Source organism: Trichomycterus rosablanca, chromosome 6 (genome assembly GCF_030014385.1).
Source record: "Trichomycterus rosablanca isolate fTriRos1 chromosome 6, fTriRos1.hap1, whole genome shotgun sequence".
NCBI classification, from domain to species: Eukaryota; Metazoa; Chordata; class Actinopteri; order Siluriformes; family Trichomycteridae; genus Trichomycterus; species Trichomycterus rosablanca.
This window is the reverse complement of record NC_085993.1, coordinates 2,543,835-2,563,913: the sequence shown is the minus strand read 5'-3', so window position 1 is coordinate 2,563,913 and position 20,079 is coordinate 2,543,835. Positions and strand designations below refer to the sequence as shown.

Below are 20,079 nucleotides of genomic sequence, written 5' to 3'. Positions count from 1 at the left end.
CAATAGATGAGCGATCGTCTCTGACTTTACATCTACAAGGTGGACCGACTAGGTAGGAGTGTCTAATAGAGTGGACAGTGAGTGGACACTGTGTTTAAATCCACTCATACCAGCACCTAAATAATACCTGCTCTGTGGTGGTCCTGACCATTAAAGAACAGCATGAAAGGGGGGTAACAAAGTATGCAGAGAAACAGATGGACTACAGTCAGTAATTGTAGAACTACATAGTGCTTCTAAGTGGAGCTGATGGTAAGTGGAGCTGATAACATGGTTGATTTTGAACCATCAACCAAGACAGTAAAGTAAATGTCTAAGAAAATAAGGGTTTCATTTTATTTTATAATAATTATTTTCCCATAACTGCTTGATTGTTATCTGGAGCAGCGGTTACTCTACAACCTCTTTCTAGGAACTTGTTGGTGCCCTGTGTTACCCTCCTGTGCCCATTTACACTTTGACGCTTGAACCGGTGACCTTCTGATTACCGCTCCAGTACCTTAACCACCTTCAAATACAGTGAAGAGAATTTCTGGCTTTTCAAAAGCAAAAAGAAATCACAATAACAGTGTTTTTGGGTTTTTTTTCAATAGATTTTATTAGAACAAATTTCTGAAAAATCCGGGAGGGGATGTGATCTAGTCCTCCTCTGTAACCTGAGCACGAAGGAAACTGGCCTTCTTCTGTGCGACACGGTCTTTCCTCTGACCGATTGTGAGCTTGGCACGGTTCCACCTGGTAAAAAAAAAAGAAAAAAAGCAAATAAAAGTAAGAAAAGCCACAAATGAAGATGAATTAATTAATCTTAGTTTACTGCGTTATTTCTGCATTATCTCCCAATTTATTGTACCCAGTTCAGTTAGTCTTCCGCTGCTTGGGACCACGATCGCATCCGATTGTATATTTGCCTAACATGCACGGTACTTCGAAGGATCGGCTCGGCTCACGTGCCGATCTCCACGTTCCTAGACTTCAGTACAGGCGCCTCGGGCTACTAACCAGGGTCCTTAGGCGGCATCGAAGACCCCACCCTCCTTTTTTAGTCCCATCTTTTCCCACACAGAAGACTAGTGACTGATCTTGTCGGCTGCACTGTCTGCACTGCCAATAGTGCCAGGTAGGGGGCGCCCACCAGACCGGTTGGATTTAGTTTTAGATCTGCTTGATTCACATCGATTATCTATCAATACAAATACACACATCATACATGGTGCAGCGCTTCAGTGTGAAGATACAGAGATCTCTCTATATAGGCGCATTTTACACCATCCTACACTCCCGAGAAGAGGGCGTGTCTAAATTCTTCGATCCCTTAAAGGCTAAGCACCAGCTAATATTGAAATTTTAAACACATACATGCATCGAAAGTTGAGTTCCTAACTTGTGATTATTGATAGTTAGAAAACATTTTTTTTTTTACAAATTCAAGGAATACGGCTTAAAATTATGATGTTTTGCGTCGCTCGCGGTCTTCGGATTCTGTCACAGGCGTCGCACGTGTGACGTAGATGGTGGACAACAACTCAAGAAGTTGAATGGAAGGCGATGCAAAATGATTAAAAGGTGCGCTGTGTTTGGCTGCAATAATTCAATTCAACACCAACACCGATTTGATATTATCGCCAAATATATAAATATTATATATCTAGATAGATATATAGATGAGACAGCTTTAGGACAAATCAAATGCGTGTTTATTGGTAAATACTGAACAGAGCAGGGATGCGCTATAAGAATGCGCGTGTTTTCTCTATTAAAAAGGTTTAAATTTAGCTTCTATCCTAGGCTAGATATACACTGTAAAACGAAAAAAAAGTGTTTAGGCTAAATATTTTAAATGCACTAATCTGATCAAAATATGGTATAAATAAAAATAGAATAAAGGCTGAAAGACCTTAAACCTGCGTTATCATGCGCGCTAAACCAACACATTCACCTGATGTGGTTTCAGAGAGGATCTGAGAGGGGTAGCGATGTTCCCCTCAGCACTAAATCTCTCTCTGATGGTGCTCGGTGCACTAATACACACGTGTACTGATCCTGCATGCATACTTTACAGAGCAGAGCAAATCTAGCCTGGTTATCGCGCCAATATTACCCATCTATTTAGTAGGTATAATTAACATAACAATATGTACTACATTTTAAGTTATTATTCGTTTCAATACATTTTTATTCAACGAAAAAATACATTTCAATCATTCCAGCAAGAGAGTGTCTGCAGGCTGCAATGCCATATTAACCGTCATTAAGTGTTTTAGAACGCCGAGGCTGTTTAAATATAGTCTATATTACAATTATTTTATTGAGTGTGAACCATTAATAAACTTGCCTATAATTACTGTTGCCATTGTTTCCATTTTAAAACACAAAGCCTGACACTCAGAAAGAAAGAAAGAAAGAAAGAAAGAAAAAACGTTATACAGGCACCCCCACTGTCAATGCAGATTCATCCTCTTCATTAAATTCAGAAATAGCTTCGGAATCTGAAAAACCAGCACTGGAAAATTCGCTGTCCAAGTCAGTCATAACGGTGTAGTAGTACACTGTTGTCCACCAGTGACGTCACGCTGCAACTTCCTGGAATTTCCGGAGCGACCTCGGGTTTTTCCGTCAATTTACTTGAAATCGTCGATTTTTGAGTGAATTAAACAAGTTATTTACATTTTATTCACGTGTATGGTTTTTAACTAGCTAAAATAATGTGAAATATTTAGAGAGGTCCATTAGGTGGTGCTTAGCCTTTAAAATGCTCCTACTGAGGCGCCTTAATTCCGAGTGATGATCTGACTGAATAACGAGGGAGCGTCCGACGCCTCCTCAGCGCTGAAATTAATCCCAGCATTCAGTGCGGCACGACTTCTCACGAAAAACAAAACAAAACAAAAAAACAAAAAAGTCTACGTTGTGGATCATCAAATGTGTTTCCAGTCCTGTTTGGTTAGGGAATTTGAGAACTTTCTGGACATGTCCAAAGGCTCCTTTTATAGTTCTTGGCGTCAGGTTGGCGCATATTTGGGTCATTCTGTTAGTATGTGTTTAACAGTCAGTGGAGAGTGGCATGTAGGGCTGCCACTAACGACTATTTTTCTATTGATTATGCTAATCATGTAATTCAGAATCTCATTTAAGCTCCTTTTATTTTAACAACAAACTGTACGGCCTAATATGTCCATATGATCACATTCTCAAGCGCTCCATATTAAACAGAGCGCAGCACGTGCTTCAACTTCTAGCAGGAATAAAATAGTGAGAGGTGGGCACGTCTCATTAAGTCCCACGTACAGTAACGACAGAATGAGCCCAGATTCTAACCTCCACATTTTCTCAACACTTATGTGATTGTAAACACAGAGGCGAGTGTTCGGGCGCATTCACACGAGACGCTTCTTGCGCTTCTAACTGAACGCGAATGGCGCCGGTGCTGCTGTGGTACCATCAAAGCTCTGCACAGTGAACAAACCAGCTTTTAGTTTCGTGCCAGTTTTAAGTATCACCAAACTTTGGATGATTTGGGTCGTGGAAAACCTTGAGCTGTTATTTGAAAGCTCTACAATCGTCCTCTGACTGCTGCAGACGACTGCGCTTAATGCCGCCGACCAGTGACCGGACCAGATACGACTGAGGTCCTGCACGCACACAGCGAGTAGTGCTGAGGGAATCATATGAACGCTTATATGAACGGAAACGTTGTAGAAATGAAGAAGGATCATTTATAAACAGTTTTATAAACGATGCGTCGACTTAAAATATCGACATCGGCGCATTTCTAGGATATAGTAGTTTGATCTGCTCAGTTTTGAGCTGTAATCGTGGTACGAGTGTTTGAGAGGGCATATTTCATGCCGTTTATTTCAGCTCTGGGATTCCCATGCAGCTTGCCATTTATTTTCGATCCACTGTGATCAGGGCCCTTGGTCTGGAGCATTACCCACATGGATCTGTACATACCTCTTCTTCTTGACGACCTTCTTGGGCTTCTTTTCGTGTATGGGGTTCTCACGGATGGTCGCGTGCGCCTTCTTGTACATTTCCTCCACCTGAAGGAGCAGAATAGTATATTACCATGTGCTCAGGTGCTAAACATCTGGAATGAATCCCTGTTAAAAAGACGAGCGACGGCGTCTGTGAGGATCTAAAGTTCAGGGTGTTTGGTTAAAAAGAAAGAAGAAAAAAAGGCTTTACACTGTCGGGGGTGACGCCGTTCTTGATGAAGCGAGAGAACTGTTTCTTGTAGGCCTCCTCGTCGTCGTCCATCAGGATCCTCATGTACTCCGCCACGTTCAGGCCGAAGATGTGCTTGCGGTGGACCTCGGCGTTGAACTCTTTGCTCTCGGGGTCGTAGCCCGGGAAACGTTTGGTGCTAAAAGAGGAAGAAGAAGTGAAGTGTAGGATTACGTCAAAATATGCAAATCAAAAGCACACCATATGGCCAAAAGTATTTGGACACCTGACCACAAGCTTGTCGGATATGTCATTTAAAAACAAACACTACGATTTATTTATTTATTATTAGAATTTTAACGTCATATTCGACACACTGGTTACGTTCATGACAGGAACGGTGGTTACTGGTTTACAAGTTTAATCTCAAACACAGTCGTGGACAATTTTGCATCTCCAGTTCACCTCACTTGCACGTCTTTGGAGCTTCCGGATGAAACCCACACAGACTTGGGGGAGAACATGCAAACTCCACACAGAAAGGACCTGGACCTCTGCACCTGGGAATCGAACCTAGGACCTTCTCACCGTGAGACGACGAGGCAATTCAGCCAGGTTCAACCCTAAACTGTTGCTGCAAAGCTCAAAACATATTTACTTATAATAATTGATAATTGATTCTTTGCACCTGTTAGCAATTACTGTGGCTGAAACACATTAATTACACCGATCAGCCAGAACATTAAAACCACCTCCTTGTTTCTACACTCACTGTCTATTTTATCAGCTCCACTTACCATATAGAAGCACTTTGTAGTTCTACAATTACTGACTGTAGTCCATCTGTTTCTCTACATGCTTTGTTACCCCCCTTTCATGCTGTTCTTCAATGGTCAGGACCACCACAGAGCAGGTATTATTTAGGTGGTGGATGATTCTCAGCACTGCAGTGACACTGACATGGTGGTGGTGTGTTAGTGTGTGTTGTGCTTGTATGAGTGGATCAGACACAGCAGTGCTGCTGGAGTTTTTAAACACCGTGTCCACTCACTGTCCACTCTATTAGACACTCCTACCTAGTCGGTCCACCTTGTAGATGTAAAGTCAGAGACGATCGCTCATCTATTGCTGCTGTTTGAGTCGGTCATCTTCTAGACCTTCATCGGTGGGCACAGGACGCTGCCCACGGGGCGCTTTTTGGTTGGTGGACTATTCTCAGTCCAGCAGTGACGGTGTGGTGTATAAAAACTCCAGCAGCGCTGCTGTGTCTGATCCACTCACACCAGCACAACACACACTAACACACCACCACCATGTCAGTGTCACTGCAGTGCTGAGAATCATCCACCACCTAAATAATACCTGCTCTGCGGTGGTCCTGACTATTGAAGAACTGGACTACAGTCAGTCATTGTAGAACTACAAAGTGCTTCTATATGGTAAGTGGAGCTGATAAAATGGACAGTGAGTGTAGAACATCATTCAAAAATAATAACCTGATTAAACAATCAGCTAAATGTTCATTCATCAGACTAAACTCTCGAGGACTCCTCAACAACAACAACAAAAAACCTGCTTTCAGTCCCGTCTTGAAACATCAACCGTGCAAACGAAGGACCGACTCCAATTTGCTCAGTTTCAGAAAGTCATCATCAAGCAGCACCGAGCTCCAGGAGAGAACAGCGATAAGAACCTGTGTACCTGTGAGGGATGGACAGACCTCCGTCCACGGCTCCCTTCAAGGCTCCGAACACCTTGTTGCCGGTGGTGGTTCTGGCCAGGCCGGCGTCCAGGTAGCAGGTGAAGGCGCTGGGCTGACCGTCGAGGCTCTCCACGTTGAACTCGTCTCCGGTGATCTCGACCTGGCCCTCGTAGACCTTGTCCAGCCCGAATTTGTTCAGCAGCTGTAAGAAAAAACAACATTGTAAGAATTTTTTTCTATATAAAACCTTTCAACTAACCCTCTCGAAATTACATTGGCTTGGAATTATAAGCCTGTACTTGCAGTGGACAACCAACTGAGTTGATGTAGCTTTAAAACTTACGTCAAAGCAGTATTTTATTTTCCTAACCCTTTGAGTCTAAATACTAGGGACCTTCCAAAAGTTTTAGCACTTTTTTTTAAAACTCTATTTATGAAGAATTTCAAATACAAACTCCAGCACTTTTCTACATCGTCACCTTCCGACGTATTTGTCATTATACCAGGTATAACGAAATTAAGGTGCAATACTCTCTAGTGTTATAAGTAGGGCTGTCGAAGTTAACGCGATTTAAAAAAAGTGCCGTTAATTAGGGATGTCCCGATCACGTTTTTTTGTTCCCGATCCCGATCTTTAATTTTGATCCCGATCCGATACCGATTCTCAAACAGATACTTGTATTTTCTAGATATTGTCTAGATAAGAACTAGATAATAGTGTTCACACAGTGCACACTTCAAGTACATTACAGTTATTCTAATTAATCTAATGTACATGTTTAACAACTGAATAGCTCTGCAGTGCTGTAGGAAAAGAATTGCCTGCATCCAAGCTATTGCTTAATGTTCTTTTACAAAATAAAAGTAAACAAACCTAGTGCAGCATTGTAGTAAAAATGAAGTGAGATCATTACAGTTTCACTTTGAACTTTATATTCAAAGAACATAATTCTGTTTAATGCAGTGATACACTAAAAATGAACAAAAATCTCCACTCACAAGTGGTGTAGCAGCTTAACTTGAATATAAAAAAAACAAATAAGTTACTTAACAGCATTACAGTCAAACCTGAATACCAAAATAAAATGGAAAGTCACTCTTTTGTTATGAAGGAAAACCAGTTCTTAAAGTGCTTGTATTGTGACAATGGTTTGATGGACGGGTCTACGCAAAGTGAGTGTGTTTTGACCCTTTGGGGCTTCCATAGTGCATGGGATAGCGTGCTCGGCTCTGGCTGTCCGCTATTCGGAACAGAAGAAGTTAATAAAGTGTTTTGCTCCCGACAGTTTGTGAATATACCGTGTATTTATTTCTTTATTAAGCGAGTGCATCACTACGACGCTCGGTTACATAACTAAGCCAATCAGAGAGCTTGATACTGAGATGTCGTTCAGTCTTGTAACACGTAAACTGGTAAAAGCTGTACGTTCTGGTCCTGAAGTTTTCATACTGGGATTAAAAGTTATTGTTTTGTAAACCGGAGTGATCCTCGACTCACACACCATATAAACAGTAAAATTCTACAGTAATGAACGCAGCTCTGCTCCCACCGCCTCGTGAAGCGCTCGCACTGCAGACGTCACACTTCACTGCTGGACTCGTTTCACTTTCCAATTTAAAGTATTTCCACACAGCGGACATGCTGACGTAAAACAAAAGATCGGGTTATGATCGATTTCCGATCAGTTTAAAATGCCTTGATCGGCCCCGATCCCGATCTGTGAGATCGGATCGGGACATCCCTACCGTTAATGCAAATTCTATTTGGCTCTGCGAGTCTTCCGTAGTTCATGTTGAGACTTGACCGTGCACGGCATCTCTCATTAAGACGGCGTTTCTCTAAGTGTGGGGCGAGCGCGTCTGACTGGTAGAACCAACGTTTTAACGTCGGACTTGCCACCGTTTGTTTCATTTGCGGTTTGTTAACATAATGTAACCGAGCGTCGTAGTGATGCACTCGCTTAATAAAGAAATAAATACACGCTATATTCACAAGTTGTCGGGAGTCATCGCGTTAGACAAGCACGCTATTCCATGAACTATGGAAGCCCCAAAGGGTCAAAACGCACTCACTTTGTGTAGAAACATCCATCAAACCATCGTCACGATACAACCACAGAAAAGTCTGTTACAATAACTACGCCTTATCCCGCCTGAAGCACCGCTGATCTACAATGTTTGCTGATGGAGAAACTTTAACCTACAATCTGACACATATATGAAGTCGAGGGTCTCTGCTGGATAGTATTACTGCCTAGTATGTGAGTGAATAAACTCCCTTACAGTTTTCTCTTGTCCCAGCAGTTTTTAACATAAGTACATTTAGCATCAAATGTGTTCACCATTTTAATGGTAACATTTCACTTAAAATCCTTGTTTTCTATAACATTTACACAGATTTTTTTTTTAATGCGATTAATCGCGATTAACTATATAAAATTCTGAGATTAATCGCGATTAAAAAATTTAATCGTTTGACAGCCCTAGTTATAAGTAGAGATGGACCGATCTGGGTTTTTGGCACCGATTCCGATCTCCTTTCAGGGACATCGGCCGATAGCCGATTCCGATCGGGGGGGGGTTATAGCAGTAAATAAACTTAAAAAGAGCCTCACAGTAAAGACAAACCGGAGCAGCGCACGTGTCTAAGGAGCTGAAAGTTTTCTAAAAGTTCAGCAGATGATCCTGAACTAACGAATTTGGTAATGAATAAACTTTTGCCTCTGATTGGCTCTGTAACGTTTTCTGTTCTCATTTACATCAAAAGCAAGAACCGCTTACGATTTACCAAAGTGAACCAGGAGTTTATATAACGTGCTGATAGAATCGACTCAGATGTGACCGGGTTGAATTATCTTTTTAAAGTAAATATTACAATCAGCAAAATTACATCGTAAGAGCTTTCACGATGGTTTCTGTACGATGGTTGATGAATGGTGATGTGATGGTTGGCGCTTCGTAGCTCAAAGTCTGGATCGATCCACTGAGCTGTTAACTTAACATGGTCTTTATATATCACACGATCGGATCGGCTACTTTTAGGAAATATCGCCGATAGCATATTTTGATTAAAAATCGGCCGATACCGATTCGTAGCCGATCGATCGTCCCATCTCTAGTTATAAGCAATAAATTTAAAGAAAAACTAGAATTTACAAAATACCAAAATTTGCATTTACAAAATCAACAGAATTTACAATAACAATAATGACAATAACACAATAACATTAACACACAAAAATAGACTTTGTCAGTAACAAGCTGGTGGAAAATTGCACATTACCCTTTGTAAACATTGTAAAATTGCCCAAAAATTGCCCATTACCTTTGTAAACATTGTAAAATTGCCCAAAAATTGCCCATTACCTTTGTAAACATTGTAAAATTGCCCAAAAATTGCCCATTACCTTTGTAAACATTGTCCGAAATTTGCACAGTTTGTAAACATTGTCCAAAACAGTCCCATTGTTAGTAAAACTGCACAGTCCCGTCTGTTTAAACTCACCTTATATAGAAATATTTAAGATTGGAACTGCGGTGGGGTAAAAGCTATTTTTGAGCCGGTTTGTCCTTGTCCTGATAGTCCTATACCGTCTGCCTGACAGTAATAACTCAAAAAGTGACAAAGATCCCTTAAATAATCTGGTTTGAGCCGTATTGACTCCTTGGTTGACACGTGTTGAACTCGAATATATTGGTAGAAGCTTTTAAGAAACATAAGGAAAGGGGTGGGGAGTGAGTTACACCCAACCTCGATCAGGAGTGGACGACAGTAGCAGTAAAAGTGAAAAATCTAATCAGTTAATTGGATAAAACATGAAAAAAATAAATAAAATAGGGAGGACCCCTAAAGACAGGAGCAGCCAAAAGGAAACAAACAAAAAAAAAAAGAGCAAAAGACTAAACACAAATATCCAGATTCTTTTTCTTCTGCCACTTATCTAATGCCTGGTTCACACTACACGACCTTTTGCCCTGATTTTCGCTCGCCGACTGGTCAGAAACTGAGCAGACGCTCGCGGAATATAAATCAGGGAAAGTTTAATATCAAAAGGGCGAAAACAGTGTCCAAAATCAGGTAGAGTCCAAAACGCGAACAGAAGAGTTTAATTAGGATCCACTGAATCAAACACAGCCGAACTGAATCAAAACTCCGGAGCCGGTGAGCGCGATCAGGATTGGCTGACCGGGGACATGTGCTAGTCACGTGACAGTCCGTGGGAGCATGGGAATTGTAGTCTATAGTGTTAGAAGCAGGTCTTAAGACCTACATCCACCCCCAGAGTCACAAGAGGACAAAATCAGAGCAGAGCGATTACTTGATGCCGCCCCGCCCCGCCCAGCCCAGATACTGATACAGACTCACTTCACAGGCTCGTCAAGTCAACTCGTGTTCCTTTTAAGAAACCTGTAAAGAACTTTTTGTAGTTTTGCACTTTTGCTAATGTAAGGAGGTTCTGCTGCACAATATTTAAAGTAAGAGTTGTTTGTGAGCTATTCTTATAAAGGATATAGCTAATTAAGATTTCTATTTTCTTTTCATTATTGTTATATCGTTATCGTTAAAAAGTTCGAGTCTCTTGAAAGGATAATTAAAGGTGGTGCTGTTCAATGTTCCCTCTAAAAATCCAACCTGAATTGAAAATAAAATAAACACATAACAATTCATTCTGTACGGACATCCCCTAAAAAGAAAATAATGCGACTTAGAGTGGGAATGGAATGAGATCGTGGCCACGACTTAAAAAGGTTGAAACTAGGGATGCATCAATACCATTTTTTCCCAACCGAGTACGAGTACAAGTACATGTATTTTAGTACTCGCCGATACCGATACCTATTTAGAATTGCGATTCCGCTGATTGAAATATTTACTTTAAAAGGATAATACAGTCCGATCCCATCTGAGCCGATTCTATCAGCACGTACATTCGTGGTTCACCTCGGTAAATCGTAAACGACTCTGAGTCGGCTCCCGCTCTGTGGTAATAACCAGTATAATTAAGCCTGAGCTTTATAATGTAAGCGAGTCACACAGAATGTTCTGTAGTAGTTGGTGTTTATTTACAACCGCATCATTTATTATAACAGTAAACACGGAGAGATGACTGAGAAAAGAAGCTTAAAATGAGTCGACTCCTGAATCACTTGTATCGACACTGTGAACAGAGTATTGAACACAAACACGTCCTGTAACAGCGGTCGCTGCTTTTGTAACCGGTTATCTTCGCTGTTAGCTCTATTTTGAAGGGGGTTTTTTTTCAAACGGAACTGAATAACATTAAACGTGCGTGTGAGCGTCGCGGTCAGTGAGAATAATTCAATCTGTCTCCCGTGGGTGAAAAATGAATTGCTTTAGTTTTAGAAGTAAAAAAATCTCGCAATGTCGCGCCCCCCCGGTCAGGCACTCGCGCCCCTCAGGTTGAAAATCCCTGCGTTAACGCAGCAACGTGCACTAGGCACAAGGTATCGGATGTTTAGTATCGGAGCCTCGTTTGCGAGTGCGAGTTAATGAGCGCGGTATCGGGCTAATGCCCGATACTAGTATCCGTACTCATGCATCTCTAGTTGAAACAGTTGAATATTGTTTACTCTGTTTACTTTCTTGACTATCGTGTCAATAAACAGAATGGACGATTAAAGCATTGTACTTGCTTACTTTATATTTATTACATCTACAACAGTAGCGTACATTAACGTGTGTATAAACATTTTTATGACAACCAGCATACATCTGTGTGTGCGTCGCTCTAACAGTTCCGTACCGAAACATAAAACCATCACACGTTCCATACATTAACACATGCTGTTAGCCATAGATCGTTTGTTTTGGAGCCTTGATGTAATATGCAGTCTCCCTCCTGGGTGTAACAGATGAACACACCATATTCAACCGTTTCCCCTAACAACACGTGTTAATGTATGGAACGTGTGATGGTTTTATGTTTCAGCTTCACACACTGGACGTCAGTGCCTTATAATAAAAATATTCAGTGTGTTTTCAAAATTGGAGTTTATAGTTGGCTTGGTTTGGTCGGCAGTTCACGTTTTGCCATATTTAGAATTAAATATTTATACATGAACAAGATTTTTGTAATTTTTATGAAAAGTATTCCAACAGAAATGTAAATGCTGAAATTTCATTCTTTGAATAAACCATGTAACTTGGATAGATGCGATGCTGGCGTGACCACAGTGCACACATCTGATGTTGCTCACAGTGGTCCAAGGCAGGGGTTTTCAACCTTTTTAGGCATGCGACGCCCTTCGTGTGCCGAGCACGACTTGCGCCTCCCTCCCCTTGGTGGAGCAGCACTCGGTCGCGTGTACCACCACGCCCCCCTCCCCTGGATGGCACGGCTTTCGTCACGCACCCCTCCCCTTTGTGGACCACGGCTCAATCGCGGATGCCTGCCACGTGTGCCACCGGTTCATAATAATAATCTCGTAGTGCCACGCCCCCCGGACAGCCGCTCGCTCGGGTTGAAGACCCCTGGTGAAAATGAGCTAGGAGCGACATTTTCCTGCCAACTGTTCGCATCCGTTGCTGCTGAGTTTCAGGCTTTGTGTTTTAAAATGTAAACAATCGCAACATGAATTATAGGCAAGTTTATTAATGATCAAATTGAGTTCACACTCAATAAAATACTTGTAATTTAGACCATATTTAAACAGCCTTGGCGTACTTAAACACTTAATGACGGTTAATATGGCATTGCAGCCTGCAAATATTCTCTTGCTGGCTTGCTAGAATGATTTAAATGAATTTTTTCGTTGAATAAAAATGTATTGAAACGAATAATAACTTAAAATGTAGTATATATTGTTATGTTAATTATACCTAATAAATAGATAGTTAATAGTGGCGCGATAACCAGGCTAGATTTGCTTTGCTCTGTAAAGTCGCATGCAGGATCAGTACACGTGTATTAGTGCAACATCGGTAACGTCGGGAACATCACTACCCCACTCAGATCCTCTCTAAACCACATCAGATAAACGTGTTGGTTCTTCTAGCGCGCATGATAAAGCAGGTTTAAACTCTTACAGACTTTATTCTTTATTAAATTTTTTTTTTTACCATATTTTGATTAGATGTGCATTTAGAATATTTAGCCTGAACTCTTTTTTTTTTCGTTTCACAGTGCATATCTAGCCTAAGCTAGAAGCTTAATTTAAAGCTTTTTTTAATAGAGAAAAGACGCGCATCCCTGCTCTGTTCTGTATTTAACATTAAACACGCATTTCATTGGTCTTAAAGCCGTCTCATCTTTGTCATTATAAAGCAATAATATACCGAATCATAGCCTAATAATAAAGCTTGTTTATATAGCTCTAAAATGCAGATTAATTAAGTAATTTTCAAAAAACAAAAAAAATGGCGATATCACCGCATACCGCGATATTAAGACAGGCTGAATATCGCAAGGGGAAATTCTTTCACCGCGACAGCCCTAGCTCAGACACATGAAAAATTAGAGGGAACATTGGTGCTGTTACTCTTTTTCACTTCTGCAGTCTTTTAAATTAAAATGCAAAAGAAAGAAGAAAAAAAAAAAAAAAGAAATGAATATTTTTTTCAATTGCATTATACAAGAACAAAAAAAATCTAAATCGTAATCGACAATCGGTAATAATTAGGGCTGCACGATATTGGAAAAAACTGACATTGCGATATTTTTTTTTCCTGCGATTATATTACGATATTAAAAAAAATGCAGGAATTTTCACCACATTATTAATAATATTAATGATGCATGTATCTTACTCTAAATAAGGGGCTCATCTGTGAAAAAGCATGGTGCCTACAGGGGATACAAAAGATCATGACCAGCTACATCTTTGTACTGGGTTGAAACTGAGCATTAAACTAAGAAAGCTTCAATATCACACGAGGGAATTATTAACAGGATTGACAAAATTGGTCATTTAATATTTTATTTCACAATCAAAACCTCTTCAAGTAGTAAACATTATTTAAAAAAAAACTATACAAACAAAAGAGCAGCTATACACCTGTTCCAAATCCCAGATTTCTTAGTTACTTAGATGCCTTAGTTACTAAGCACAATGCTGAGGCAGAACGAGTGAGACTCGAGAGCGTCCTTAGTGATGAAGTCAATCCCAGAATACACTGCGGCATCTCTTCTCTCAAACGTAAATGAATAATTATTGATTTTTAACGAGTGTTTTTCTTTGCAAGTTTGGGCTTGTCAGCAAATGTAACAGTTTTCTGTACACGAATCGAGATGTTATGTTGACATGTTAGCGCCGTCCCACCTCATTCCATTGGTTTTAATGGCAAGATGCTAAACGCGAAACCCGATGGAATCGGGCGCGTTCCAATAACCTGCCTTCCTAATAAGTCATTGACTTATTAGGATCCTCTCTACTGTGGCAGCTGCCTATGTAGGTAGTACAGCGAGGCGGCGCACTAGGTTGTTGAACACACTGGTAGATGCGTCATGGAAAATGAGAACGGTGTGAATTTTCGTTTTGTGTGCAGCCCTAGTGATAATATTAAAATAATCTAGATTTTTCAGCCCTAGTTGGAGTGTAAAAAGGTGGTACAGGGGAGTAATATAGTTTATATCAGAATACATCAGCACACACACACAAGTTTTACAGTATTTCTGACCTGATCGTTCTCTACAAAACACCCACGCTGCATTGCAAAAATATATTTATTAACCTCCAACTCACTATAGAACGATCCATGCTGGTCGCGTTACCAAATCCACTCAGATTCATTTATTTTCCTCCTTGATTTTACGCTGCACATCAGCGCACAAACTTTGATCGCTCGCTACTTGTTGACGTGCATGTTTGGACGTGGTGTCACTAAACCCCTCGTCACTTCTCGCGTGTGTTTTTGTGACGGAACGTAGTCCGAGAGACCAGACGGACTCGCCTGCGATTAAACTCCCGGTGATGGTGTAGTGCGTGACCCCCACTATCGCCGATCAGTCGTGTAGTGTGAAAGCCACACCGACTCGAAAGGCTCCCGATTACAAGAGATCCAGTCGTGTCGTGTGAACCGTACGGCGACCCGACGGCTTGGAAATGAATCCGACTAAGCACCGATACATTCTTCCTGGTAGCGCTGTTGGACGTGCACCGGCGTCAGGACCAGCGTTCGTTCTACGGCCGAGCGGTACGTACCCTGCGGGCGAGGAGCAGTCCGGTGCAGTAGGCTGCCGCGTAGTTCGTCAGACCCACAGTGATGCCGTACTTGGGAAGCTCATGAGAATACGCGGCGCACACGATCACGTCTCCCTCGATCTTGGCGTAGGCGATCTGCAACAGAGACGTCGACGCATTAACAGACATTCAGAACCTGGAACAGGATGTGAGGTCATTATTTTACACACTCTGGTTGCATTCATGACAGGAACGGTAGTTACTGCTTACACAGGATTCATCACTTCACAAGTTTAATGTCAAACACAGTCGTTTTTGGACTGTTGGAGGAAACAGGAGCTCCCGGAGTAAACCCACGCAGACACGGGGAGAACCTGGGAATCGAACCCAGGACCTTCTTGCTGCGAGATGACAGTGCTACCCACCGAGCCATTGAAAGCAGCCGTGGCTATCTGGTTGGTTTAAACCAGCAACTAGTTCAGAATCACTGTGATGTTTCAATTCACATGAATTAAAAACAATAATAATTACAAGGGGTGTCCCAATACTTTTGTCTATCTCGAGTGCGCATGTACATTTCTGTATATGAAAAAAAGCACCATTCAAAAATAATAAACTGGTAAAACAATCATCTAAACGTTCATTCCTCGGACTGCAAACTCTCGAGGACTCCTTTAAAGAAAAAGCTGCTTTCAGTCCCGTCTTGAAACATCAACCGTGCAAACGAAGGACCGACTCCAATTTGCTCAGTTTCAGAAAGTCATCATCAAGCAGCACCGAGCTCCAGGAATTGATCGATTAGTTTTAGCTGGTTTGTGGATTTCTATGGACAAGGAGTCTTTTTATTTCTGGTACATGCTTCCTCAGTTGGTTTGCCCAGTTGATTTCATACACGGGACGCTACTGGCGGATGGATGAGAAGCTACACAATCGGAGCACGCGGTTAAGTACCACCTTCCGCGGGGGGTTCTGGAACGCAACCCCCGCGATCGAGGAGGGATTACTGTATTCCCGTTCTTGTAATTCTTTATCTCTTCTCAGTATTTCGGAAATAATGGGGTGGTCTGCGTCAAGGTGTTCCAAGGCTTTTAGGCATGATTTTGAGTCTGTAAAAATAAGGAATCTATGGTTGCTTGTTTGGATATATTCTAGGGCTAACAGAGCATAGCCTTCTGCGGAGAATATGGAACTGTAGTTCGGCGAGTTCCAGGAGAGAACGGCGATAAGAACCAGTGGCGTACCTGTGAGGGATGGACAGACCTGCGTCCACGCCTCCCTTCGAGTCTCTGAACACCTTGGTGCCGGTGGTGGTTCTGGCAACTAGTTTCTGAACTAGAATCTGAACTGTTAAACTAGCACAGCCCTGTAAAATCGGTACCAAATATTCTGCCACTGCATGGACAATAACGGTCAATAATTCAAATAGGCCAATAAAACCACATTATTGTGCCAAATTTATTGCGTATTTATTATATTTGGGTTTTAATGCCAATAGTAACACGTGCGTCATTTACTGGCAAAACACGTATTATGTTGTTTTTTCCCGATAGAATTTAACGAATTACAAATCCTGGCATTGTAAGAGATGTATGTAGACCTTTTAAGTCGACTGTACCTAAACTAAACATCCTACTGTCATTTATTTCTTATTATTTCCATCATTAGCATAATATGAGCTACTGAAGGGCACCCACACTTATTTCCCATCAGCTGTATGCATACTCGAATTGTCTGTCTGTCTGTCTGTCTGTCTTTAGAGGAGTGTAAACAGCCGAGCGCGTAACAGCCAACTGCCCGATTGCGTCACGCTTCCTCTCCACCAATGCCGATCCCCGCTCTGATCGAGGAGAACGAAGCTATGCACTGGAGTTTCTCGAGCAATCGTTTCAGCCCTAATCTGAAGGTTGTCAGTTCAAACCGTTTTAATGTACAGTGTCTCTTACCTGACAGATGATGTCCCTGTTGGAGAAGCGGACAATCATCCTGTACTTGGGTGTGTTGTACTTGTTCTTGTCCTGGAGCACCAGGCGTTTGCGGGCAAAGTAATCAGTCTTTCCCTCTGATTAAAAACAAAACATGAAGGGTTAACACACATGGCAGAGTAACAGTATGGGGTTAGATCGAGTCCATACAGGGTCAGTACCTCTCCTCCTCCTGAATTTCACCTGGTACCTCTTGAAATAGGCCTTGTTCTTCACTACTTTAACGAATCCCTGTAAAACAGTGATGCCACAGGTCAGTCAGGCATGTAAACAAATATAAACATAAACAACACTGAGAGGAAACTGAGCCAGATCAGCCATAGCAATAACATTAGAAGCACGTAGCATTTAGCACGTAACTTGCATTCACATAAACATACAGGGGGTTTATAATAATAAGCTTATTTTAAGTGTTTTAAATACATTTCACATATTAAATACATGAAGGTCGAGTAAGTAAACAGTGCCACACAGCCGGACTGTGAGCAGCCATGTTGGGCCACGTTAGATCAGACACTCTGCAGCTATGCTAACCGCAATCTAACTCCATCCTCAACGTTTATTAACATCATCCACAGACACAACACGGCGGACAGACAAGCGACGCTTGGAGAATCATGCGATGATGCTATTAGATGGCGTTACTGACCATTTTGCAGACTTTTTAGTCTCCGAAGCCGGAGCCTGGAGTCAAACGGCAGTGGCCTTAAGTCCGCTGCACTGGAAAAAGAAAGACTAATGTGCGCATGCGCGATACATGTCTTCCGCACAGAGAGGCGCAGAAACAAACAGCGCAGAGTCGCCGCGTACTGGAGTGGAGCTATTACCAGTTCATCACCAGTACACTGTTACAGTCCAGTTACCGTCTTACCAGTTCATCACCAGCAGTTACAATCCAGTTACTGTCTTACCAGTTCCTCACCAGTACACGGTTACAATCCACTTACCGTCTTACCAGTTCATCACCAGTACACGGTTACAATCCACTCACCGTCTTACCAGTTCATCACCAGTACACGGTTACAATCCACTTACCGTCTTACCAGTTCATCACCAGTACACGGTTACAATCCACTTACCGTCTTACCAGTTCATCACCAACATACTGTAATACAATAATATAATAATCATTTATCTTACCACCAACATACTCTTACAATCCATTTACCGTCTTACCAGTTCATCACCAGTATACGGTTACAATCCATTTACCGTCTTACCAGTTCATCACCAGTACACTGTTACAGTCCAGTTACCGTCTTACCAGTTCATCACCAGTACACCGTTACAGTCCATTTACCGTCTTACCAGCTCATCACCAGTATATGGTTACAATCCACTTACCGTCTTACCAGTTCATTATCAGTACACTGTTACAGTCCAGTTATCGTCTTACCAGTTCATTACCAGTACACGGTTACAATCCACTTACCATCTTACCAGTTCATCACCAGTACACTGTTACAGTCCAGTTACCGTCTTACCAGTTCATCACCAGTATACTGTAATACTCTAATACTCAACTTACCATTTTATTATCGTACCACCAACATACTCTTACTTTCCTATTACCGTCTTCACCAGTTCATCACCAGTACACGTTTACATTCCATTTAGCGTCTTACCAGTTTACTACCAACATAATGTAATTAAATAATAAAATAATCATTTAATTATCTTACCACCAGTATACTCTTACATTCCATTTACCGTCTTACCAGTTCATCACCAGTACACGGTTACGTTCCATTTACCGTCTTACCAGTTCATCACCAGTACACGGTTACATTCCATTTACCGTCTTACAAGTTTAGCCCCAGCATACTGAAATATTTGATTTACCATTTTATTATCTTACCACCAACATACTCTTACATTTCACCATCTTACCAGTATACCACCAACATACTCTTACATTCCAGTTTATCACCAATATACTGTAATATTTAATTTACTGTCTTACTAGTAGTTCATCACCAGTATACTCTTACATTCCATTTACAGTCTTACCAGTTTACCACCAATTTAATGTAATATTCAATTTATGTCATACCAGTTTACCACCAACATACTGTAATATTCAACTTACCAATTTATTATCTTACCACCAACATACTCTTACATTCCATTTACCATCTTACCAGTTCATCACCGACATAATGCAATATTCAGCATACTATTTATTTAATACATGGTAAGCTTAATATTACAGTATGTTGGTGAAAAACTGGTAAGATGGTAAATTAAATGTAAGAGCATTCAGTGGTTAGGAATTTCAGTGTGTAAAGGTCGAGGGTGCGAGCTTAATCTGAACGCTCGTGATCTTCCATCCCTCAGAAGGTGCCGCATCAAGAACCTCCACTCAACACTAGCTGATATAACCACATGGGTGAGGGATTAGTTTATCAAACCTTTATCAAGCTCTACAATACAGAGTTACTGCACTAATCATACTTAACACTTTACTGTGCAAAAAAGAAGCCTTATGTTAACCATGTCCATAGGCGGCGTCGCTTTCTCTGGGCTCGGAGGCATCTAGGATGGACCATCACACAGTGGAAACGTGTATTGTGGTCAGATGAATCAGCATTCCAGGTCTTTTTTGGGAGAAATGGACGCCGTGTGCTCCGGACCAAAGACAAAAAGGATCCAGACTGTTATCTGCAACACGTCCAAAAGCCAGAGTCTGTCATGGTATGGGGTGTGTCAGTACCAGGGTCTGTCATGGTATGGGGGTGTGTCAGTACCAGGGTCTGTCATGGTATGGGGGGGTGTCAGTACCAGGGTCTGTCATGGTATGGGGGTGTGTCAGTACCAGGGTGTGTCATGGTATGGGGGGGTGTCAGTACCAGGGTCTGTCATGGTATGGGGGTGTGTCAGTACCAGGGTGTGTCATGGTATGGGGTGTGTCAGTACCAGGGTGTATCATGGTATGGGGGTGTGTCAGTACCAGGGTGTGTCATGGTATGGGGGCGTGTCAGTGCCCTTGGTAAGGGTCATTTACACTCTGTGATGCAGCATTAATGCAGAAAAGTACGTTGAGATCTTAGAGCAACATGTGCTTTTCCAGGGACGTCCAGCATTTTTCAA

The 20,079-nt window shown here is 41.7% G+C and overlaps 1 protein-coding gene across 1 annotated transcript; it reads right to left on the bottom strand.

The window, feature by feature from the left end:
- Positions 1 to 571: 571 nt before the first annotated feature.
- On the bottom strand, positions 572 to 17,727 carry rpl5b (ribosomal protein L5b). The gene is made up of 8 exons (XM_062997251.1): positions 17,639 to 17,727; positions 17,151 to 17,220; positions 16,951 to 17,066; positions 15,029 to 15,163; positions 5,866 to 6,068; positions 4,186 to 4,363; positions 3,952 to 4,040; positions 572 to 735 (listed from the first exon to the last, which is right to left on the bottom strand). Exons 1-8 carry the CDS (start codon positions 17,639 to 17,641, stop codon positions 639 to 641), a joined length of 891 nt encoding a protein of 296 aa, XP_062853321.1. The 5' UTR covers positions 17,642 to 17,727; the 3' UTR covers positions 572 to 638.
- Between the last annotated feature and the right edge of the window lie 2,352 nt (positions 17,728 to 20,079).

Excerpts from the sequence above, each read along its gene's own strand:
- rpl5b (XM_062997251.1), bottom strand. Across the intron at positions 17,067-17,150 it reads GAAATTCAGGAGGAGGAGAG|AGGGAAAGACTGATTACTTT; the intron begins GTACTGACCCTG and ends GTTTTTAATCAG. Across the intron at positions 15,164-16,950 it reads ACAGGGACATCATCTGTCAG|ATCGCCTACGCCAAGATCGA; the intron begins GTAAGAGACACT and ends TCTCTGTTGCAG.